Here is a 26,016-nt window from a genome sequence, read left to right on the forward strand (position 1 = left end):
CCGAACAAACACTTACTTCATAAAATGGCACGTTATCACCTCATAAAGCTGTTAGGGCAAAACAAGCACTGACCTCTTTACACCTCCTGACAAGCAGCAGCGCCTCTTGATGAGCGTAATGTCAAACATTTATTCTCTTTTTACCTCCGTCCTCCTCTGAGGAGGAAACTTTACAGCTGACAGACGCTCAACATTCATTAACCCTTTAACACTCAACTCCTTTTAATGAAAAAGGCTCAAACCCAGGAAGCATTTTGTTTGTTGGCGTCTTGCAATGAAAATACCGTGTGGTACATGGTGAATAATCAATCTGTGCCTCTAAGGACGACAGAAAAGGTTAGAAAGCACCATTTTTTCTGCATGTTTAGTCTCAGTACTCAGTAAAGGATTATTTCTGCTGCTGTTGGGATGTTGACGTCTCAAAATGATTGGACTGTTTCAATCGTGAGGCTTTTAAATGTCATTCAGAATGAGTGGAGATCATTCAATATACAGGAGCAGAATCTTTCAGGCGTTAACGACGACTTACTAAACCAGCTTAATGTTTTGTTTTTTGCTGGTTTTGATGGTAGTTGAGCCTTAAGACTCCAACAATTAGCTAAAAGAGGCTAAAAAGCTCTGCAGTGCTGCTGTAAAAGGTTTCCACATCTTCTAAATGATACGTCGTCACTGGATCTATTGCTTACATGCAAACATCAAGTAGCTGGACATTTTTAACAATACTGTAGTGAAGTATACAGACAGGCTTCATTAGAGGTGTAGTTTCATACCCATTGAGCTACAACGGAGCCACAAGCACATGATTGCATAATTTCCTCATGAAGAGAACCTCTAGCGTGATAGATCTCTGAAAGTCCTCAGGGGGGCTTAATTAGTTTTCAATAGGACACACTGTATGCTTCACGCTGTGCAGCCCGACACCTAACCAGCAGAAAAGCTGTAGAGGAACGTAGGAAAGTGCAGCAAATGTCAATAAGTAGAGCAGGAAAAGGCCAGAGACAGAGAGAGAAATAAGAACCATGTTGTTCCTTATGCAATCAGAAGCAAATGGAGTTATTCTCTCACCGAACACGTTCAGGCTGACTTCCTCAGTTTTCTCTCCTGCCTTGTTCTTGGCGATGCAAGTGTAATCGCCTTCATCCACCTTCTTGACATCTTTTATTTCCAATTCTGAGCCGTCCCCGTTCAGGCTGTACTTATCACCCGTTTCAAGGACAACGTTGTTACTGCAGCAGAAGGAGGGAAAAAGACAAGGGTTCACATCACAAACGATTGATTACACAACAAAGAAGTTCTAACTGGCTGACAATGAGCTGTTTGGGGGTTTTATCTCATGAAGCGAGCAGCTGGTGCTCAACAACGGCTGGGAGACCAAAAAAGCAGTCCTTTACTGTCTTTTACATCTCCAACATTCCCACAGCTTGTGTTTGCCTCTGTTCTCCTGCAGCCCTTACAGCTGTGTTTTTAGGAAGGCCTCGGACCGGCTGGAGGACGATGCATGGGCTTTTCTCCTCTCTTTTACTCCAGAGAAGCAGACCTTCACTAGAGGTTAAAATCCTGTTTGTAGAGAATTAAGTGTTTGTATGCCTGGAGTAGCAGCATCCTAGAGCAGTTAGCAGGCAGACAGTGAATGACAGCCCTGTCAGAAGCCTGAGGAAACCACTACAAATAGAGCCTTAGCCCGATGTTTTTTCACCGCCTCACCCATCTGTCCTCCCAACACTGTCTGTCTGAACCCTCCTCTGGCCAGGAACTGCATCTCCCTCAGCTTCAACATCCCCATCACACCCAGCTCCTCTAGCATGGGAGACAGCTGTGAGCAGGATCTGAGTTCAATCGTCTTATTTATTCACGTCGCTGCAAAAAACGCTTTATTTAAAGGTTCCTCTGCACAGCAGTGGTGCTGCTGCGTGACACCACCGAATGACGCACCAAGAATATGAACGTACATCGAGAAAACAGCTGCATGGAGAGAAATGAACATGGGGTGTTGGTGCAACTCATCAGAAATGAGCGGTGATGGAGCATCTTTTAATCCAGAGAGGTTCAGGAGGTTTAGAAGCAGATCGGTCAAACACCCAGAACGGATCTCAGTGAAATATCTCCACGTCTTTTAGTGGAGAAAACACTGCAAGCTTCTCATTGTTAGCTTTTGCTGACTGTTGTTTTTGTACCAGATCACAGCAGATTTAACATTCTGGGAGCGTCTCGCCTAAAGGCCAAGATGGAACTTGGCTGCAGTTTCTCCTGCGAGTTCTCTGCAAGCTGGTGTCTCATCATTTGTCAGGAACAGGAACCATTCTGTAACACCACTGTACAACCAGCAGTGGATTCTTTCTACTTCTGTGCATTTAACACTGATGTTTTAACAAGTGTCTGTCTAGCAGCCTGTGAATCTGTTGTTTCTGCTGTTTTTCAGGAACACTTGCAGAAGTGTTTTTGATAGAACCTCAGACCTCGTGGACAGGAAGTCAGTTTGGAGTCAAGGATCAAGACAAACTGCTGATGCTGGCGTTGACAAATGATGCCGTTCTGCCAGCATGCAGCGGCGGGACTGGATAGATGTTGTTTATGAAGAGCAATGAGATTTGAGAATTCATTATTTGGTTTGGATCAGACAGCTGCATGTGTCAGAAACATATTAAATCATCATTTCAGATTTCATTCTGCACTTCTCAGGTTGTATTTACAGCTTGTAACAATTAGATGACAACTTAATCTGTAGTGTTTTGCCTTCTATACTGTAAAAATGTGACAAGTGATGCCTTGGATATTCAGATTCATTACTACATTCACTTTCAATAAAATGCAACCAACCTGCACTGTAATTGTTCTGCTCATGTTTCCGTTTTTAGAACTCTGTCACTCGTGTAGCGCTCAAAAATATGGAAATCAGTTTTTAAATACACTATAATCAGTCAGAACGCAGTCGTCGCTGTAAAACTGGATATTCCTGCTGGATTATGAGCCCAACAGGGCACTTTAGCATTTATGAGCCATGACTGTATGTGAAAGTATTTATTAACGACACGCTTTATGCAAGAATCTGCTTTATCAAATGTAAATGTCGACCTTTTAACGTGAATTTAAAAGCAGCTGCTGCAACCAGGTGCAGTTTAAGTTTTCACACAGAATCACAGCAGCCAGATCAAAACAGAGTCTAAATAAAACTCATGTAGATCTTATCTTTTCTCCCACACGACGTTTTGCAGACAGCGCCATGCTAATTCAGATTTATGCCCCGTCTACAAACACTTTCCACCTCCAACTCCCTCAGACTGATGCTGTGAGTCTGCAGCCCTTTCAGACAGGACACACACTTTAAACAAAGAGTTTGGCCTCAAAGTCTGTGAGAAGCTGGCAGCATTAGCAGCAAGCAAGAGAGGTAACATCCTGTTATCTCCCACTTGATCAGAAGACCCAATTTATAAACAGGCACAAAAGCTGGCAGCCCCGGTGGATTACTCAACCTGGAATATGCAATTTGCACTTCCAGTTGGTGTCCAAGTGGCCCTCGGTGGGGCTTGTTTGGACTCGATTTGCATGTACTAATAAATATATAGAAAAACAACAACAACATCCTCCTCTTCTTCTCCTTCTTGTTCATCAGTTTGTGTTTTAAGCGCTTCACAGTTTCAAGCAAGCATAAGTTATGGCAACTGGACTAACCTCGTATGAGTCGAAAACGTTTCACCTCTCATCCAAGAGGCTTCTTCAGTTCTGAAAGCCTGGTGGGGAGTACCAGATATTTATCCACCAGGAGGGTGGTGGCAAAAACAAGTGGACAAAGACCCGAAACCAACAGACTCGTTAGGTGTTAATGTGAGTCGTTAGCCTTTGATGGGCGGTCGTTACCCCTCCCAGCCCTCTAGGAGGGTGGTTGGGGGTCACCTGACTGCAAGTGGGACAGATGGCTGCACCTCCTTGGGAGGGCTCTAAGAACGGCGTTGTAAGTGGGAGACAAGTGGTGTCTGAGGCCCCCTCCTCTGTTCAAAGATGGCCGTTCTAGTTTGACATGAATGGCTTCTTTTACCCCTCTCTCAAACCATCTGTCCTCTCTGGCTAGAATGCGCACCTTGTGGTCATCAAAGGAGTGCCCCTTCTCCTTGAGGTGGAGGTGGACTGCTGAGTCCTGGCCTGTGGTCGTGGCCCTCCTGTGTTGTGCCATGCGCTTGTGTAATGGCTGCTTAGTCTCTCCAATGTACAGGTCAGAGCATTCCTCATTGCACTGCACTGCGTACACCACATTGCTCTGTTTCTCCCTTGGAATTTTGTCCTTGGGATGGACCAGCTTTTGCCTCAGAGTGTTGCTGGGCTTGAAGTGTACTGGGATCTGGTGGGTGTTAAAGATCCTCCTGAGTTTCTCTGAAATTCCTGCCACATAGGGGATGACAATGTTGTTTCTCTTTTTGTGGTCCTCGTCTTTCTTATCCTCCCTGCGCTTTTTTGCTGTTTTGATAAAAGCCCAGTTTGGATAGCCACAAGTTTGAAGAGCAGAGTGAATATGTTTGTGTTCCCTTCTTTTTCCATCCGCTTCTGATGGGATGTTCTGTGCTCTGTGCTTTAAGGTACGGATCACCCCCAACTTGTGTTCTAGTGGGTGGTGTGAATCAAACAGGAGGTACTGGTCTGTGTGAGTGGGTTTTCTGTAGACCTCAATGTTGAGTTCCCCATTGGTTTCAATGCGTACCACGCAATCTAGAAACGCCAGACAGTTGTCTTGGACATCCTCTCTTGTGAACTTGATGTTTTTATCCACCGAGTTGAGGTGTTCTGTGAAAGGTTCGACCTCACCCTTCCTGATGGTGACCCATGTGTCATCCACATATCTGAACTGTTTTTGCCACCACCCTCCTGGTGGATAAATATCTGGTACTCCCCACCAGGCTTTCAGAACTGAAGAAGCCTCTTGGATGAGAGGTGAAACGTTTTCGACTCACACGAGGTTAGTCCAGTTGCCATAACTTATGCTTGCTTGAGACTTATCATGACCTGGATGACTGAGAACATCCACAGCTTCACAGTTTTCACTCATTTTCTTCTTTGCCTAATTTTGTTTCACTTTGAGGTTCAGAAAAGAGCAGAAATCAGAGTCTCATTTTTGTGGCTGCTTGGATGAACGTCTAATCAGATCAGAGGTAAATCTGAGCCTATCATTAAAAACAGGCCAATAGCAGCAGTGAGAGACGTACTGAGCCCAGGTAACGGTGGGTTCGGGGAATCCGTCTGCATCACAAGCCAACAAGGCAGAGCTGCCAACATCTGCTGTAGCGTTGACCTCCGACTGCCTGGCCCGGATGGTGGGAAGGACTGAAACAGAACAAAGAGTTACAGGATAAATATGAAATACATGCAACATCCAAGAGCTGGAAATTACATTCCAAAGAAGCTCTATGTAGATCTGCCTGTTTAAAGCTGAAATAACAGATTTTTTGGTCTCTTGGGAGCAGCAGAAACAAGATATAAAGATTCACTGACTTAAATCTCCGAAGGCAAACTTTCTAGCAGAGAGGAACGTTTTCATTCATTTGGGATCATACCCCTGATGAATATTTGTCTCAGTTTTCTGTCTCTACAAAATCCTGAAACAAATAATTACTTCTTTAATTGCTGCACTGTTTACCAGCTAACTGTGTCTCAATCATGTTTGGTTTTGTGCACAAACTTTTTAAGCATTTTCACTGAAAACAGCTGAGAGTTTGGTGAAAGAAATCTCAACAATAAGAGAAACATGACTTTAAAACTCAGAAAAACCATGATTCAGGTGATAACTGTCTGTCGGTTCATTGCTTCCTGTCACATTTTCATATGATAAACTGATATTTTTCATGCTTTCAATTAAAAACTTTATTTGTGCCTGATTAAACTCCTCTTTTGCTGTCATCTATTGATCTTTTATTTAGACACCCACTCTATAACACTGTGGTTTTTCCAACAAAAGATCAACTTATAAAAACTTAAACCTCCTCAGTTTCTGTCAGAAAATGTAGGAAACAGTTTGGAAGGTGAAGCTGGTACAGAATTACCAAACAATAAAACCTCTACAAACCTTTGTGATAAAAATAATGCTAGATGAATGCCGTATTTTTATATCTGGGGTAAAGCTGTAGTTTAATTAAAGGTCATAGTGTTAACATAATTCCGAGGAACCTTTCTGGAAGAACCATGGACATCTAGAACAGATTTCACAGCGTTATCGCCTGCAGTTGTTTGAATATCTTCCTCTGGTCCAAAGAGTCATACGGGTGGACAGATGAACCACATTTAAGGCTTTAAAAAGAACATTTCCAGGAGTTGGGGTTCATCATTACTGAGTGGAGAAGGTGACAGAGATGCAGTTCTTACCATTAACAATGACCTTCATCATCCTGAAGTCTATTTCTCCCCTGGCCGTGACTCGAGCCTCACAGTTGTACATTCCCTCATCCGTCTTCTTGATGCCGCGGATCTGCAGATGGCCGTTTGACAGGATCTTGAATCGCACTAAAACCAGCAGAGGTGAACACAGAAGAGAACGGATCACACGCAATTCAAGATATTCAAGGTTACAGAGATTAGACGGACACGACAAAACTGCTGAATTTAAATATAAGCGCATATGTACTTCCATGATCCTCTTTGGTTGTTTTAGTGGAACATTCAGTGATTCATCTCCAGATAATTCATGTATTTATCCTCCTGCAAGCCACAAGCTTTAATTAGGAAATAAATCTTGTTCGTGAATCATAAAAAAAACAAAGTTATGGGCATAAGCACATTTACTACTAGTTTAATATTAATCCATGATGTCAAATAAAGTAAGAAATTAAGTTGATTGTTTTCTAGAATAAAGAAAATCTGATTTCACTGTACAATCATGCAAAGAAGGAAATGCTCAGACAGTCTGTTGGAGTCAGACAAAGAAAGAAAAATCACATCATACAGCATCTTATCAGTGTTTTATACTGAGCACGGAGCCTGACAAAGTGTTGCTCCGCTAATTAAACAGCACACAGTAACAGAACCAACTGTCTGAACTGAAACCAGGTGTTGTTTCTCACACGTTTCTGGGGATAAAAAAAAGCATCCAGTAATTATTAAAATCCAGAACTAAGTGCCTTAAAATAAGGAGCTGAGCCATTAATGTTTGTTCCCAGTTTGAGAAAAGTGAGAACAAACTCCAAACCAGCCAGTGTGTACTTAAAGAGTCAGTGGATTAACTGACAACTATGGCAGTTTGTCTGCAGCAGTTTAGTGGAGCTTTCATGGGACAGTTGGTTCCTTTTTTAGAGATGAGAACTCCTCTGCATGTGTTCAAATTCAATGCTTGAAACAACCTGTGGAAAGGAGACGCACAATATATGAACTAAGAAATAAAAATGAAATTACTCCGATGTGATTCATGTAGGAAGGTGTTGGGTGGACGTTTGCTTGGTTTATTGAACATCTCCTCCAATTTATTGACTCATAATTTCACCTCAACCCCCAACACCAGTTTTGTTCCAGCTGCTGAAGGCACATCTGGAAATTTCCTGAGTTTCGGAACATTGTTGAGTTTCAGACAGGCTGCTTTTATGTTAATATTCCTCACAGTTTCATTCAGACAACAGAGAGCCACAGTACACTGTAAATACGATTTGTCAAATACACAAAGTGATGTATGGGGCATCATAATGAACTCATAAACAAAACACTAAATCTAAACTAATAGCAGCTTATCAAACTGTCCTGATAATGAATGGCCCAGTTTATTTAGGATTTCCTCGTTACTGAAGATTCTGTCCGTGTGTGATGCTAATCTGAATGCTACTTTACCAACACAAATAAAAATAGAACTAGAATGGAGCTCAGGAGTCAATCTGGGGATTTTCATTCTGCAACAAATGATTTTTCTTGCAGCTCACCTGTCTGATGTGAAGAAAATTACACCTGTAACTCTCTGCTGTCTCCATGTCAGGATCATTTATGATTAGAAGAAGACTAATTCATGAAGTAGTTCCACTTAAATCTGCTCAACTCTGTCCTCATGGATCCTGCTGCTGTCTGATGTTGTGGGGATTTAATAAACTCAGAGGACAGACTCCTACAAACAGCTGGGAGCAACACATTAAACTTCAGGTCCTCTTCATGTTTGGTTGAAACGTTCACTCTGATTAATCTGACCTGTTCTGGATTCATGATGATAAAGTTTCATTTTTAGGAACATTTCAGTTGGTCTTAGATGTGAAAACGCAGCACAAAGTAAGTGAGAAAGGCGGTTTGTGATTTTGGCAGCAAACTTGTGATGTTTTTGGACCAATATTGGTGTAGAAATGTGTAAAAACCCTCCTCAAAACGCAACTTGAAGCCGTCATTTCAGACTTCTACCGAGTTAAAAGTGATTCTGAAATGTTACGAGGTCTGAAATAGTGCGATCGCTGTCATGACTTTTACGGAAAAGTGACCACAGAAGTCTGAAAGGACCACAAGTTATTTAAATTTTAAGTTATATTTTCCATTCCTGCATAGATTCACCACTATAGTGATGTGACAGTTTGCAGAATTCATTAATTATCTTAGAAAACTGTGCATTTTCTTCTTCCACATCTCTGAAATACTAACGTACAGACTCCTTTACCTTGGAAATTCTGAACTGAGGTCAACAGAAATGTAAAACTTGAAGCTTCAGCTGTATATTTTGTCACCCAGCTCTTAATTCATGTCCATTAAAATGACAGAGCTCTGTGAGGATGTTCAACAATGCAACACGCAGCGTACGGTCGGGTCAACTGCTACTCTGAGCTAAATTACATCAGCAATTTTCAGCTTCTCAGCGTCAGTTACAATTAGCGGTTTTTCCAGCGAAAAACACATTCCTTGACAGGAGTCCAAGAATAAAGGCGGGCTTAGCACAACACTGTGGTGACTCCTGGCTCTCCAGCAGTCACCATGGGAGGGGTAACTCTGAGGGTAAAACAAAGCCCAGCCTCACGTCCACCTCCCACGGCAGATTGGAGGTTTCAGCTGAACTCTCCGAGGCAGAGCTGCTTCTGGACCCAGTGTTCTTCCAAAAGAAAGTAGCTGTTGGCTGCACGGAGCTTCCAGATGAAATCATTCACAAATATTAGACATGAAAACATCCACAGCACCAGTCGCCTCGTCTGATTAGCAGAAGGAGTCAAATGCTGATAAGTTTGTGAGTCAGTTTGGATTCATATTGAGCTAAAAGCCAACAGCAACATGGTTGAGAACATCCATACAAACTTGTGTCTATTCCTGCAGCTCCATTTATTTCTCCTAGCAGTATGTACACTCACAGTTTGGAGCTAAATACCTTCGTTCTGTGTCACACTTCACAGCTCCAAAGCCCGTCTGCTGGCAAAGCAGTGATTGTTCAGAACAAAGGGATGGACAATAGAGAGAGGGATTATAATGCAGGAGTGGTTTGAGAACTTTCTATAGATCCCTTCATGTTTTTTTGTTTTGTTTGTTGTTGTGTTTTTTCTGCTATGACTGTGACTCACCCCTGGAATCCATGGCAACGGCTGCAAATTGAAGCTAATTAAAGCTTCCTTTCTCTCTAAAGAAGCGGCAACAACCTTTTCAGGAGCTCCTTTCCAGCCCACAGGCAGCGAGGAGTCGAAATACTGACGAGATCCGCTCTCCGTGGATCGTACCTTTAATCCTACAGTTACACAGTGGCAGCAGGAGCACATTTAGATCAAATTTTAGGCTTGTTTCCCATCTTCTTCCCCTTTTCCCTCATTTTTTAAAAAATAAATTTAGTTTTCCAGCTGTAGTTCTGCCTCCATTTGGGGAAATTAAAGTCGAACCTGTCCATAACCACTGCTTGCGAGGCCAGAAAGTACGATTTCCACGTTCATGCATCGTCTATGAGGTATGATAACTACTTCCCTCCACTGAGAAAGCCTGGTTTGTTCATCGCTGATGGGCATGAGGAGACGGAGATGAGGAAGAGTTCAGCAAAATGATGGAAAAGCTCGGACTGGCAGACGGCGGCGTTGGCAGGAAGGTGAGGTGACGGCTCAGGGAGGATGACACGGGTTGCCAGATTGGAGGTGAGAAAAGCAGCTCAAACAGTGGAACATTTTTTATTTACATATTTTTAAATTTTAACCAGCTCACCGTCTTTGGAAGCTTGGATGGTGGCGCCCTTATACTTCCAAATAATGGTGGCTGGCGGCGAGCTGACAACATCGCAGACGATGTCGGCGTCGTCACCCTCATTGAACTCCTGAGGGGTCGGAGCGTTCTGGAAGGTGATCTTTTCTGGAGGAGAAATGTGACAATGCATACATTACACCTCTTTAGAAATAGCTTCGCTTTCAGACTTGGAAAAGATTAAAACTCTGGTGCAGCTTTTTATTTTTTGGCTGGTTTCATCTTTATGTAATCAGGGACGGTGGGGGGAAGGAAGTGGAGGTAAAGACAGTTCAAAGCCTCCATGCAGGCTGTGTTCAGTCAGACAAGTCTGCTGAAAAGAGAGCTGCACCTTCAGTAACTTTAATAGGACAGCTCTGTTGAAAGAGCAGGTCAGCCAGTACAGACAGCTTTGCAAAAAAGTCTGATCCAGCATAAAAGTGAAGCGAATTCAACTTGTGCAGCAAGGTCCAGCATATGCAAGGAACCAACCTGTTAGATCTCTTAGTATATAAATACAGACCATTTACCATTTAGTAATATGACGTTGCTGCATTTCTGCCTGACTAGATTTGAAAACAAACCCTTGATTTGGCATCTTCAAATTACTCACCACTCAAAATTTACACTTTTATGGTCTTGAAACCTATTTCAAAGTAAAAGCTTCATACAAAATGTACAAAACAGAGAATGGAGGTTTTTTCTTTTTCCTGTTTGGAGATTTTTTACTAAGATGTCACCTTGGTTGACGACTATCTAACTTCATGTTTCAGCTCCTGTATAGCCTTTAAAGCATATGTTTTGCTCTGGTGGTCACACATTTTGGGGATAGCTAAATGTTATAGTAAATTTCTGATAATTAACAAACCATTTCTTGTGAAAAATGACTTGGAAATGAATTACTTCCTGCATTATGTTCACTTCATATTTAAAATGTAGCCAGTAAACATCATCCAAGCAGCAATAAACAACCCTATTTGAATTCTTTACCAAATTAAAATGTAATTTCTAGCTTTGCAGGCAGTGCAGTGTTCTTGTGCTATAAATTAGGTTTGTTTCTGTCTCTACTGTCACTGCCAATTGACAAATACTGTTCATTCTACTAAATATTTGCTCTGATTTGCACATAATTTTTACTAATACTGTTACTCAAACTGAGCTCCTGCAATGGTTCTGATTGGCAACATGTAAAAACACTCTGAAGGCACAGTTCAAACAAAAGTCAGTGGAAAATTCAGACTGCAGAAAGTAAAACATGAGTCTTACGGAAGATCTTCACTTGGACCGTGGCCTGGGCCTCCTTGTCTCCGTTCTTCGCCACACACTTGTAGATGCCAGCGCTGTCCACGTTGGCGTGGTAGATGGTGAGAGTCGACGTGGCTTCATCGTTGCGGCTCACGGAGATATCCGGCCTGTTGGGGAGGATCTTCTCACCGCTGGGATCGTACCAGTCTATGTCTTTAGCATCTCCCACCACTGGAAAACACAATGAAGGGTGAGGAAATCAAGCAAGAACTCTGGAAAGAAGCCCACAGCTGGCCTTAAAATCCTTTTGTTCTTGTTTTGTACTTCTGGATACCTCCTGCATTGATAGATATTTGGATGGGATTGTTCCATTCTGTCTTACATCCCATATGTATTTCAAAGCTGGTATCTTTAGTTTAGATCAGGGGAGTCAAATTCATTTTAGTTCAGGGGCCACATACAGTCCAATTTGATCTCCAGCAGATCGGACCAGTAGATTCACAGCATAATAACCTATAAATAACCACAACCCCAAATTTTTCCCTTTAGTTCGAAAAATACATTCTGAAAATGTATCTTTTTACAAAACAATAGGAACCACCTGAAATTTCCTAAGAAAAAAAAAATCAATTTTAGCAATATTATGCCTCAGTTTATCATTGACACATTACAACTTCCAGATCACAGAGTGTCTACAAAGACACAAAACATTTAGTCACAGCTATCTGGGACTGAATGATCTAGTATTTTGCTTAAAAAAGACAAAAAACAACAAAAACAAGAAAAATTATTACAAAAATGAGACACAAAATGACACAAAACGACAAAAGCAAGAAACAAAATGACAAAAAATGTGACAAACAACACAAAACAGAACAAAAAAGAGGAAAAAAATTTGACAAAAAAGTTACAAAATGACAAAAAAATGCACAAACGACAAAAAATGACAAGAGCATGAAACAAAACGACAAAAACAACACACAAAACAATGAATAAAGCAAAACACAAAATGACAAAAATAAGACAAAAAACAAAAGCGAGACAAAAAGAAAACACAAAACAACAAAAACAAGAAACAAAATGACAAAAACATGAGACAAACAACAGTCAGATGAAAAACAATAAAAACAAGACAAAATATTACAAAAACAAGACACAAAATGACAATAGAAGAATCAGCAATCTAGTATTTTACTTTATGATCCAAACAACTTGTCATGGTCTATAAATGATTTTAAATTTATAGTTTTACTAATTTCCAATCTGCAGTTAATGTCTTCTCTGGAATTTTTACACTTTGAGGGCCGGATTGGACCCTCTGGAGGACCGCTTTTGGCCCACGGGCCGCATGTTGGACACCCCTGGTTTAGACCAAGAAGAAGACAAACTGTGCCAACTGGGACAGCAGGAAAAACGGGGGAAAAAATCCATATTATTGTGATAAATGAGATGCTGTTCTCATGTTTTTACATCAGAATAATGTGTTTGTATCACCTTCCATCCCTAAAGTACATCATTAAATATGTTTAAGCAGGACTGTTCTTCCATGGTGTAGTGGAAGTGAGCATAAACCAGATTCAGTGAAAGATTGAATACGATAATAAATAAATCAAGAAACCACGGTGGGACAACTGCCTGGAAACAGACGTCTCTCCAAGATCAGACTGGAGACATTTAAAGACATAAAAGGAGTAAGAGGGAGAATAATTTCTGTTTTCTGGAAGGGACTGTTCAGTAGGAGGCAAGTTAAAGTCAAACAACTTCTCTCCATTTTTTATTAAGATGAGGCAGTTTTTTATTTAACAGAAAAATAGCAGTTTCTCTGCAGGACACAAAAAGCTCAAAATTAATTTTGACATTAACTTCAACTGACGCTAAAGCCAAATTTCAAGACTCATAAATAATAAACAACTGAAAATATAAAAAAGTCAAGACTTCATGTTCCACAAAGACAATGAGTTTGGCTTTTAGAGCTTCTTCTCAAAGGAAAGTTTTCATTCATAATGACAATGAGCTTTTATTGAAAGGGTCACTTCAGCCAGATTACATAAAGATAGATTTTTTAGCTTGGAGAGAAAACAATGCAGAAACAATTCCTTTTTTTTATGATTCGAAAATAACAGAAAACCTTTTTTTTTTCACAGAAACTTCTCTGTTTACAAAAAAGACAATAATAATAATAATAACTGATGATGTTTATCAGTAAATCAGACTTTAATTTCATGCTCAAAAGCTACTTTAAATAGAGAAATAGCAAAGTGTCCAGACTGCTGGATCATCAACATCTTGGAACAAAACATTTCTTTTTGACTGTTCTAGTGACTTTGGTGTGAAAACGAAACTGAACTGATCTGATCACAGGATTACTGCAGAGATCTGTAAAAACAGTAAAAATAAACACAACAAAAAGGAAAATCTGACAGCTGCTGCTGCCTTGTGCCTTCCCCACCCTCACTTTATTGTCGTCTTATTGGATGCGACTCATCTCCTGTCTGAGGTTCTCCAGCTACAGCTGCATCTCATTGTTGGCCTCCAGATAAATGAACACTTTTAGGAACGCAGCCAGGTCAGAACATGTTTTGGAACGGCTCAAATTAGACGCCCAGTGTAGCTCCAGTCACCTTTGTTGAGCTGTATTTTAGGCACAGGGGTAGATATTATTTAAAACCTGCACAGATTGAACCAAAATCAGGTTTTCTCTTTGCAACTTGGGTGAACCAAAGTGATTTATAGAATCTCCAGTAGAAAATGTATCTGATCACCTGACTGGCATGTTGGATAACGTCAGATAAAATGTAAATAACAGAGAAAAACACAGAAAAAGTCTCATTAAGTTTTCAACCTGCTCTTCTCCCTCTCCTCCCCTCAGCCTCTTTCTTACCTCACTATGATCTCAGCTTCCCACTGCATCCTCAGAATAAACTCCTCAATCAATCCCTCCCTGTTTCTTTTCTTTTTTCCCTCCACCAGTACACCGGTCTCATTATTTAGCCCGACTCGTATGGCTTTTATCAGATGACCTCAGCTAATGCCGCCAACGCTGCTCTGTGACGCCACATTTGCATCCAGCTATGTTAAATGAGGTCCGTTTGAACTCGCTCTTACCTTCGCACAGGAAAAATTTGGACTCTCCGACGCTGATCTCCCCTTGTGTTGGAGTGATTTGCACCTGAATGGCAGCTGGGTGGAGAAAAGAAGACAGAACAAAAATATACATTAGTGTCTGGGCTCCGTTTGAGAGGAAGTTTGACAGAAGGGGCAAAGCACAAGAAGGAAAGGCTCAGAGTCAGATTGGCTTCCTGCTCAAAGGAACAGCCGTGCTCAGCCATGCCCTCTGGATATGAAACTCTGGGATGGAAGTTTGATGCTCACTAGACGGCAACATTTCAATGTGCAGATTTTAGACTCTCACAGGCCCCGCAGTTAGGAAGAAATCAGATTTTTCATTCATATTCACACACGTCATGAGCAGCGAGATGTAGAACCTTTAACTCCTCACTAGTCTGTGTGAGATGACATCACTTCCTGTCATCCACTCCTGTTGTACCTTTTGCTTCCAACACTTGGAGGTGTGTGCTGGTAATGAATCATGTACCTGTGACAATCAGCTGTCTGACACTCAGCAGAGTCAAAGCTTTCACCTCATTGGAGCATTAAATAGACAGGAGGAGGAAGCAGCACGGAGCTACAGGAGAACAACTGTCTATCAATAATAGAAAACAATGAAAAGAAGAATTAGATTGATGAACATTCTGCATTTTCACTTGGTTTGGGGTGAGTTAATCTGAAGCATATTCAGTGTTTAGAAAAGCCACCTGACTGAGTCCATCCAGAGCGTCTTTGTGCTCATTTCCTCTTCCCTGCATCTCCTGGCAGATGATTTAGAAGGCATAATGCCGTAAATGAAAGATTATCCTTCCTCTAAGACTCCGATATACTTCATCTCTCAGCATCAGCCAAAGCTACAGTGACAGAGATGAGATTTAAAAAGAGCACAGAGAAACACCTGCTGTTTGTTCCTTCCTGCGTACCAACAAATTGGAATAAAAACTCTTGCATACTCAAAGTGTTCCAATGCTCCATCATTTCCAAAGGCTTAATCAGCAAATCATCTCTTGCACGTGTGCGGCGGAACGACGAGAGATCCGATGACTATTAAACGTTTCGTGGTTTAATATAAGACTCCTGTATCTTGGCTGATATGTGGCATGGGAGCGGAGCAGCCTGGGAAGAACAAATACCACTGAATGCTGATCCGGAGTGCGACAGAATTCCCGCTGAGCCTTCAGCATGTCGCCACTTCACACAAATGAGTGAGTCAGTCTCTGCTCAGTTCTCACCAGGAGATTCATGGGAATGGTTTGGAAGGACTTTCCATTCACAGACAGGTAGCCAACAGTCATGACAGAACAGTGTGGCGTTCGTGTTCCATAAAGTGACGTCTCAGAGCTATAGAAGAACATCCAGGACTGAGAGGAGGTGGTCACAGCAGAGGCCTTTGTTGCTCCTGTATTTTGTTGTTTTTTTCTCTTTTTCCTACGCAGACTTTATACAAAAAGGCGTCATCATTATGGTGTAAAGCTTAACCTCATTCAGAAAGCAGCGATGAGGCCGGAGCATCCAGCATTCAGAAACACAGAAAAGATCCACAATGAGCTTTTGTGCTCAGAAGCATTTAGAGAGCAACACTGCATTCCATGCTTCGGCCCTACTTTTACACAGAAACACGTCAGGCATGCTGCGTTGTAGAAAATGTGGCTAAATAAACGTCCCTTCATTATCTTTATGTGACATCCTGTGAAACATCCACATAACCTCTGAAAATCCTCACAGAACAACAGATTTATTATTTCTCCTGAGCATTTCAATGATCCTTTAATTCAACCGAGGTTACGTTGAGGCGACAAAGCCAAGTTAAAGCCTCGGTTAAAGTTAGGATCAGATCATCTTTTGTGGTTAAAGAACCCAGTGTTGAATGTTGCTAGGAGACAGGATGCAAACCATATGGCAGGGGTCACCAACTATATTTGTCAGAGGGCCAGAATTTTACCGGACAGTCACCTTGGGGGCCGGACCCTCAAACAAAAATTAAATAAAAATCTAATTTTGGCATAACATTATTATTTGATGTTTATTGTTTATATTTTTTTTCCATTTCATTACAAAACTGAAGACATTTTTAGCCTTTAGTGTGCTGTGTGGAAAGCTAAGCGGGGAGCTCAAAGAGGAGATGGAAAAAACAATGAAAATTATTAACCATATCAGAGGAAATTCAAGCACGCAGCACCGCCTGTTCCACAAATTTGTGCTGGAATCCCAGGTTTCTCATGATGAGCTGTTACTCCACAATGACGTGTGCTGGCTCAGTAAGGGCAAAGCACTGGAGCGCTTCGTTGAACTCCGTGCCCAAGTAGTGGATTTTTTGAAACAAAGTAAATCAAAAGCGGCAGCTGACCATCTCCGCATCATGCAAGACAGACAATACATGTGCAATGTTGCGTTTTTAACAGACATTTTCTCCCATTTGAATACACTTAATCTCCAGCTGCAAGGAAAAGAAAAATCAGTGGTGGATTTGGTGGAAAAAATTGATGCCTTTGGGAACAAACTTGATCTGTTCCATGCAGATTTGTTGTCAGAGAGGCTGCTGCACTTCAACACACTGAAGACAGTGGGAGAAAGCAACGTAACAGACAAGATGAAGACATTCATCACACAATTAAAAGACAACTTCTCTGCTAGATTCCATGACTTTTTCATTTCCAGGGATGTCATTGGATTTGTGTGTGACCCATTCACCATCAGCCCAAGCGGAGAATTCTCCACAAACGTAGTGAAAATGATGCCGTTGGACGAGGCGTCCATTCAGAGCGAGCTGGCTGAAATCCAGGCTGCTCTCCATGGTGCTGAAAGCCTGAGCACATTCTGGATGTCTTGTCCCGAGGACTATGGCACATTGAAGACGCTGGCTATGTATGTGCTCACCATGTTGGGTTCAACCTACACCTGCGAGGCTGCGTTCTCCAAGATCAACTCGATAAAAACACACGAGAGGAACCGACTGTCAAACCAGTCTTTGGAGGACTGTTTGCGCATAAGTCTGACAGCGGCCAAGCCTGATGTGAAAAAGTTGGTGTCAGAGGGGAAATGTAACTTCAGCCATTAAGCAGTATGAGGAGCCCATTTCAGCCTTGTGATCTGAAATCGCTATAGCCCACTTAACGTTTATTTATTATTTGTAACCTGTTTTGTTCTGGTACCAGGTTAGTATTTATTTACCATGCTATTTTAAGTTATGCCAGTTGGTTTTTCCTCCTTTTTTGTCCTGAGAAGTCTACTAGTTTGAAGCTTGTTGTTGAGACTTTGAAATAAAAACCAAATGTTAAGTAAGGGCATGAGGAAAAGTTATGTAAAAAAAAAAAGAATTGTGTGAAACAATAAACGTTAAACAGTGCAGCGAGTCTGTCCTCATTTCGGAATGTAGCCTAAATAGAGTCATAAATGGTGGGGATTACTGATAGTTAAGAGTCTCAGTTATTGTTGTTTTCAGTTGCTTTAATAGTGTGGACCACATGATATTTTCTCTTTGATCCTCACAATTTTGGAATCCAGTCGCGGGCCGGATTGGACAGTTTGGCGGGCCGGATTCGGCCCGCGGGCCGCCAGTTGATGATCATTGTCATACGGTATCTGTGGGTGTGATTTTGAGAAGCCGCTTCTTGAAAAGAGGCAAATTCAAACTGAGCATTTTAAATCTTTTTTCTGCTTTTTACTGTACATGCAACCACCTTTTCCCCCTCAGGTCATTTACATATTTCTTTTTAACTGAGCATGTGCAGAAGTACTGGGCAGAACGTGAAGAAACAACAGAAGCTGCCCACATTTTAATGATGTCTCTTGCAGCAGCATTTTCTAGCATAATCTCAACACTGCGGTAGCCTTATCGAGTGTCACTGGATTCATTCACAGTGTTTTTGTCTAAATCCCTCATATGCACATTAAATATGCAGGCATGCAAACAACACATGAAAAGCAAGGTTTTATAACAGTTTAACAACTTCACGGTTGAACATGAGTTAAGTGCTTGAAAAGGAAATAAATGCTGCAATTTTCCTGGTCAAGGATGCCGTCAGACATGAGTTTCATTAAAATATTCAAGGTGAGAATAAAACCCCCTTCATGGCTCAGTCAAAAAGTCACACAAATATTGGTTTGCAATAAAAAAAAACCCCTCCTTGAGCCACATGAATGACTCAGCCTTTGCTCCAGGCTAGCATGCCGCCTCCAGAGGCCTAGAAAACCCACTACCCACAGTCTGTTTGCTTTTACAGGCTGGAGGTAGATACAAAGACAACAGCAGATCTATTTCCTTCCCTCATCTGGTGAGATCACAGATACCATGTTGCAAACTCTACCCATGCCTCCTAAGACTAGGATGACCGGCCAAAAACCAGCTGATCGTATCTGCAACACTAAAGACAACAGAAACGAGTTCAGGCGGCGTGGGAAAGATCGCTATTCCCAGAGCTGCTTCCTCTAAACGGACACTTGTTCAGCGTCTCCAGGAGAAAGTAGCCCAAGAATCTCATCCGTCAAGGAAAAGTTGCATCTCTGCTGAGAGTATATTGATAGAAAGATGAATCTCTACAAGTCAGAAGTTTTGATCACTGTGGAAAAAGTTAGTAAGAGTTAGAAGAGACGACTCCTGAGCTCAGAAACATATTACCACAAAGCTTCAGCTTCTAAATGTGGATCCAGCTCAGCACACAGCAGCCACCTGGAAATGAATCTGGAACCATCACTCACATTTGCTGCTAATTTGTCCCACAGGCCACAAAATCAACCTGTCTATCATCTAAAACTGCAAACAAAGCAACAAAAAACACTTCGATAAAAGCAAAAGCACACAGAGTGATTTCAAAACTATATAGAGTGTAAAAGAAATGTTCAAAAGAGATGATAATGCAGACAAATAACTGTGAGAATAAGCCTCATCAACATCACAACAATCAAAAGTTGATTAGACCAGCTGGGAATTGTAAATGCAGAGCCAGTGCTCTGTGAATATCCAACTAAATAAACCGGTTCAGTCATCAACATGCAGGGAAAGAAACTCAAGCAAAGGGCATCTTTCAAGGTGGGATCTGTTCATTAACACGTCTGTGAAATAAAAGATGTGGTGTAAAACAACAAAGGCATGAGGCAAGTATGTTGTCTTCAAAAGAAAAAGAACTCAAATTACACCTTTCATCAGAGCCAGGCAGTAGAAACAGAGAAAATCAGCAGTTGGTTCAATTTTCTTTAAGTAATCATGCGTGATGTGCAGCTCTGTTGGGAAAATTACCCAACTCTAAGCTTCAAATCGTCATATTTTATCAACAATCACTCGGTTCTACATGTCTTGTTTAAAAAATAGACAAAAATAAAGCACAGATTCTGGAAAAAACTAAAAATTCTGCTCTCCTCCGAATAACAGAGAACTCATTAGAGACTCAGGTGGAACCAACACTATAAAATTCTGGTACTTTTGGGCTGAACTGGTCTGACTACAGGCTGTTTATATCAGATCATAGATATTATAACAGGAAAGCATCAACAGTGTAAAGAAACACATTATATTTCCAGGATTGGTAACACCTGTGGGAATGCTGATTTGAGATTTTTTTGCAAATTAAAAAAATCAAAGAAATGATTGTTTTAAACCGTTTCAGCTTCTAGCCATAGTTCTGCTGTTTCCAGAGAGGTGAAGGATTTTATTTTGTAGAGAAAAATGAGCAGTAGAAGTAGAAAAAAAAAAGCCCAGAAACTGCTGGGGGTTGGGAGTGACAGGGAACTTCACGCTAAACTGATGTTGAGGTCAAGTAAATGTGAGGACCTGCAGGTTTATGAGCCTCAGAATCAGAACTCCGTCCAATCAGATGTTCCCTGGAACTTAAACTAGCTGTGGGTCATTTGATTTCATGATCTGTAATGTCTAAATGTTCATAACTCTGCTCAAAATTAAGATATGTTATTTTAAAAATCATATAAAACCAGCCTTGAAAATCATCTTTTTTAAATGTTAAACTCATCCACTGAACTATCCATTAATGGATTTTGGTATTCATTGTTGATGGAGTCAGTTTGACAGAATCAAATCCAGGCTAAAAACTGGGTCAAAGTGTTGCTTTACAAATAACACTAAAGGTAAAGAATAAAAGTCCAGAAGCAGCAGAGACAGAGTGTAGATTAACAGCCAGGATGGAGAGAAAGTGCTCGGCATGGTGAGAAGAGAGCTGAGATAAAGGATGAAGCTATCTTTGCCCTAACATGCTCTCTCTCATGACACCAATCTAATATCTATCCACTAAGCCTGTCCCTGACTTCAAGTCCTGTCTAAAGACTCAGAAACTCCCTGTCTCCTCTCCGGAGTGCTTCTGTTCTGCTCAGACACCTGCAGTCACATCTTTCTGCTCTTTAGCAGCTCTTCACCCACCATCAGCATGTTTCAGATACGGAGGGATGTTGGAGGTATGTGACGAGTCGCTTCTGTAAATCACGGTAAATAAACATCAGAGGGAACATGTGCTTGTTTCTGTACCAGCAGAAAGCCACTGGATGTTTTTCTGATTTACCTTGCTTGTTATCAGATGCATGACTGCAGATCTTACTTCTGTCTGGCTCAGTATTCCTGATTCCCACAGTAATGCTGGGTTTTTACCTCCCAGCCAAGTTTTATTTTGGCTTTAAGTAAAGAAACGAAGGACCTGAGATCAGCTGGACTTTCTCCAAGAGACTTAAAAAAATGATAAAGAGTGTGTACATTTGACTTGCAGCAGAGTGTGTTTCACAGCAGGAATAAATTTTGAAGTTTTGATCCGATTGTTAAATTTGGACCAGTTGGATCCTGAGATTCATGTTGTGAGGTTGTAAGATAGGTGGAGGTCTGATAAATCTGAGCTTTTACTGGTTAAATAAGTGGACCATTTGTTCCTCAGTGTCTGGTTTTAATAAATTAACTCACTGAAGTAAGAATATTTGGTTAGTTAAGCATCATCAGGAGGATATTTCAGCTCAAATTACTGGATGTTTAATTAAAATATGATAAAACCAACGTGGATGGAGAACGTGAGTGAAACAAAAAAGAATGAATCTAAATAAAAAGAGACAAAGAATGACCTGTTTCCTGCTAATCTAAGACATGGTTTAACATTAGCTGTGCTCTCATCTGACTTACCAGATGTAGACAGTGGGTATCAGGTTGTGATCAGCAGGGATTTCACACATTTATCCTCCCCTTCCACCATCTACATGCTGCTGTTTAAAATCCAGGAACACCAACCTCTGAGCTGGGAACTGACCACACTGGAAAATTCTAGTTAAGGTTTGGTTCAAGCAGTAAAGCTACATTTTTATGGTAAATTAGTCGTTGTAAATGTTCAACCAAACATTGCTCCATTGCTGGATTCTCCACTGAGCTCCGCCCAATAACTCTGTGATTGGTTTAAAGAAATACAAACAAACCAGAGAGTGTTGTTCTCCTCTACAACTGAACGATGATAAGGTGCAGACAGACCATTCTGTGCTGCAGAACGATCTGAACATGTAAGACTAGCAGTGATCCAGCATGAGATTAAAACTTACATTCAAGCTGGAAGGCAGTATGGTTTTGTTGTTTTTGAATCACTTGTCAAAAATCCCATAATAACCTTTCAGAAGATGTAGGTCAGTTGGTGTGAGGGGAAACTAGACTTCTCCATCTCCTCTTTGCTTCACTTTCAAGATCACAGGTGACGTTTCCGTTGCTTATTTGCACATCTGAAGCACATGTTTGCTCAGAGAGGATCATTCCCAGATTTCTGACGACTGCAGCTTAAAGAAAAGATAGTAAACTGAAGCCAGATGCTGACAGCAGTACCTGAGCTACAGCCAGCAAGAAACAGCAGTTTGCAGTCAGTCAGGGAGGGCTATTGACCCACTATCAGGTGAACATCCTGAAGCAGGTCTGAGGGAACTGGAACTTCCAAGATCAGGCTATTTATCTCCTCACAGCAACTCCAACTGGAAGATTTTTGGATTATTCGGCTCTCTCATTGTATTTTAACTCACATCAGCTCTGCCTCTCTGTCAGGTGTTTGTAGAAATCAAAGTGCAGACTTTCAGTGCTGCTTTTCAGCTTCTGAGGGCAGCACAACTATAGAACCAGAGATGACAGTTTCCACAATCAAACCTCAGAGCACCCTGTTCTTTTTTTTTTCTTTTCCTGGGAAATAACAGACAGGTTGTTCCCTGGAACCATCCGCAGAGGCTAAAGCAACCCAACACACCCAAAGTTATTTCAGTGCATTCACATGGAGAATAGTATCCCACAGTGTTTACCAGCAGCTTCCCATCAGAGGTGCTGCTGCCCAGATCGCTTTACATTCTATCACTGACATAAAGAAAATAAATCTACACAGTATGAATATAATGAACCACATTTCCTCCCTGAACTTAAAGCAGCACAATGACAGAACATTCAAATCTCACATTAATAAAACCTCTGTACACATTTAAATTCATTAACATGAGATAAACAAAACCATAAAAATGACTAAAGCTGCAACCATTCAGTTTGCCTTTTGAAAGTCTACACTTGCTTTTCAGAAGCTTTTAGGATCAAAATGAAACTATGCTGGTGTTATTCAGTAACAAACAAAGAGATCCCATCTTTCATAAAGGCTCAAAGAAACTGAAAACATTCATTAACTGTCCTTCACACATAATATAAACCCATTCATACACACTATGTTTGCATCGTTAATGACTTCCCAGTCTAATCATTCAAGTTATTAATTTGACAAAGTTAGAGAAGAACTCAGATGGAAGAGCACATTTAAAGCCCAGAAATGATATTAGCAATGGTGTATTAATTTACCACTAATCCCTCTGTACTTTGATGCAAATATGCCTGTGAGGTTTCAGCAACAATGACCAAAAAAACCACCGAGTGAAGATGTGAGCGCCGTCCATTCTCTAGCGAGAGGATTATGGAGTTTACAGCTCGCTACTGTAAACAGGCTTTTAGCATCTTAGCTGCACATTTCTTTAATTCCAAATTATGTAACAGCATAAATATTTATACGGGCCGCATGGTCATTATTAGTGCTTCCTTTTGGGGGAGGGGTGGGGGTGTAACTTTGGGGAAAAAAAAGGCAAACAAACAAGAAGTTCTGCTGGGAAAAACGTGAAGTTTGAGGCAGCTTCTCTCCCGTCTTGGATCAGGAGGTTTGCATGCCTAATTGGAGCCTGGCAGCCGGCAGTGACTGGCTCCATTACAGGGAGGCTACAACAGTCAGCTGTTGGTGCTTAACATGCAAGTCATGTTGAAGCAAGCACACGATGCAGGGGCAGAAAGTGGCATGTCGGGCTGCACTGGGGATGCATATGTCAGTAGAGCAGAAGCATGAAAGGCAGCTGTCTGAGGATGCACAGAAACGGCAGATAAAGACGCAGAATTTTGCCTTTTTTTTTGTCTTCCAGTAAAAAGGTGAAGATGTTAGCAGTGAGGCCAGGACCTGAGCCACCTGATGTTATGCTCTCCAAGCTTTAGAACCAGAAACACATTCCCTCTGAAAAGCTCTTATTCTTTCATCTCCTCCCAAATTGGTTGGACGGGTTCACGCTGAATTCTCGTCTGGCAGTGAGGGGACGGTATCGGCAGCATTTTTTCTGATATTAGAAGACAACGTTGATCTTAAATTGGTGCTATTCTTTTTCATGTGAATATTTTGGGAAGCTTTTTGTTGGCCATTATTTGACAACCGAAAGAGAAAAGAGATTCTCACAACTGGATGAAGTCCCAGAATCAATTTGAAAACTTTCAGAGAGCGTCATGCGCTGCGCCTTATTAAACGAAGCCATAAGGATCTCTGCAGCTCTTCAAAGTGTGATCTATGCCAGACGTTTTGCAGAAACACTCCTCTTGACATTCTGCAGAAAGATTATGTTTGCAGCCCTCATTAAACTAAGTGTGAAACAAATGGAGTCTGATGTGCTTGTTTTTAAAATCTGCAAGCACACCATGCAGCGACATTATCTGAAGTAGCTTCATAATTTAAGAACCTTTCGTTAATCAGGTGGGGATTATAATGGACTGATGACAGGTACAGGAATATCTACACTGGAAAAAATGCACCTCCCAAAACAAGGAAAAAAAAAACTTATTTCTAGGAACTTTTACCTTGAAATAAGTGAAAAAATCTGCCAATAGAACAAGTGAAAAATGGCTTGGGAAGATTTCTTGAAATAAGATATGATATTTAGAACATTGAGATCTTAAAATTAGCTGGGAAAACTTATTTGAAGCTCTATTTTTACCAGGATTGTCAAGCTTAAGTGTCTTAAAATAAGCCAGACATGCTAAAAATGAGCAGTTTCTCACTCAAAAATAGATTTTTGCTTTCCTGCAACCTCCTAATTTGAGATGTATTAACCCTCCTGCTGTCCTCATTTACTGCCACCAAAAAATATTGTTTCCTTGTCTTAAAAAATCCCAAAAATCAGTAAAAAAAATCCCCCAAATTTCTGAAAATTTGCAAAACCTTCAGGAAGAAAATTCCAAGAATTCCTTAAAAGTTTCCCTTAAAAGTTTTATTGAAAAAAATCCCCCAAATTTGGCAAGAAAATTCTTATATTTTCAAAACATTCGTAAAAATCTTCCAAAAAAAATCCTAAAAATATCTAGTGATTCCATATATATCATTAAAACTTCTAATATTTTCTTTAAGAACATTGGCATAAAAATCAACCAAAATCCAGCAAAATTTGTTGCATTTTGTTTGATTTTTATGTGAATGTTCTTAAAGAAACATTTTTAACATTTCTTTTTTCCACCAAAAAATTTTGAAAATGTGGACATCAGAAGTTTCACTGTGAAAATACACATTTCTTTCCACATTTTCAAACTTTAAAACAGGTCAATTTTGACCCGCAGGACGACACGAGGGTTAAGACCCTTTTGTTAATCAGGTCGGGATTATAATGATGATGTTGTTGGAATCCCCTCATAAAGCTTGGAGCTAAGGTGGCAAATGACCGTATCTTATTAGCCGGAATTGTCATTTTTTTTTAATAATTCAAGGGGGAAAAAAAGTTCATATGTGATTCATAATATTCTCATCCAGTTTATTCTAATCTAAAGTGTTTCTTCTAGTAGTAGCCATCTTTCATTGAGAGAACCTGAAACAGCATTTATGCAAATTCACCTCCTTTTAAATGAGATAATTGCATTAAAGTGGGTTAAGTGCTTTTGTGTGTAATTTGGTGGCAGGTGGGATACAAACAAACCGAGCCAAAGTGTAGATGAATCATGGCGTGATGTAACTGAACGTTTTCAAAATCAGATTGAGAATTTCAACTCGCAACCTAAAGCCCAAGGGTGGCAAACATGAAGCCCGTGGGCCAAAAGCAGTCCTCCAGAGGGTCCAATCTGGCCCTCAAAGTGTACAAATTCCAGAGAAGACATTAACTGCAGATTGTAAATTAGTAAAACTATAAATTTAAAATCATTTCTAGACCATGACAAGTTGTTTGGATCATAAAGTAAAATACTAGATTGTTCATTGTTCTTTTGTCGTTTTGTGTCTCATTTTTGTAATATTTTGTCTTGTTTTTTTGTCTTTTTTATCTGAC

The 26,016-nt window shown here is 40.7% G+C and overlaps 1 protein-coding gene across 13 annotated transcripts in view; it reads right to left on the reverse strand.

Moving 5' to 3' along the window:
* The window catches only part of LOC111585516 (neural cell adhesion molecule 1-like), a 288,784-nt gene that overhangs the window by 78,898 nt on the left and 183,870 nt on the right, over window positions 1–26,016 (reverse strand). For all 13 annotated transcript variants that reach the window (XM_055017435.1, XM_055017430.1, XM_055017428.1 and 10 more), the window contains exons 2-7: window positions 14,470–14,544; window positions 11,386–11,595; window positions 10,105–10,248; window positions 6,346–6,483; window positions 5,193–5,310; window positions 1,066–1,226 (exon numbers count right to left, since the gene is read on the reverse strand). In XM_055017435.1, the coding sequence (XP_054873410.1) occupies window positions 1,066–1,226; window positions 5,193–5,310; window positions 6,346–6,483; window positions 10,105–10,248; window positions 11,386–11,595; window positions 14,470–14,544 (846 nt within the window). The remainder of the gene's footprint in view (window positions 1–1,065; window positions 1,227–5,192; window positions 5,311–6,345; window positions 6,484–10,104; window positions 10,249–11,385; window positions 11,596–14,469; window positions 14,545–26,016) is intronic.

Source organism: Amphiprion ocellaris, chromosome 14, assembly GCF_022539595.1.
Source record: "Amphiprion ocellaris isolate individual 3 ecotype Okinawa chromosome 14, ASM2253959v1, whole genome shotgun sequence".
Lineage (NCBI taxonomy): Eukaryota > Metazoa > Chordata > Actinopteri > Pomacentridae > Amphiprion > Amphiprion ocellaris.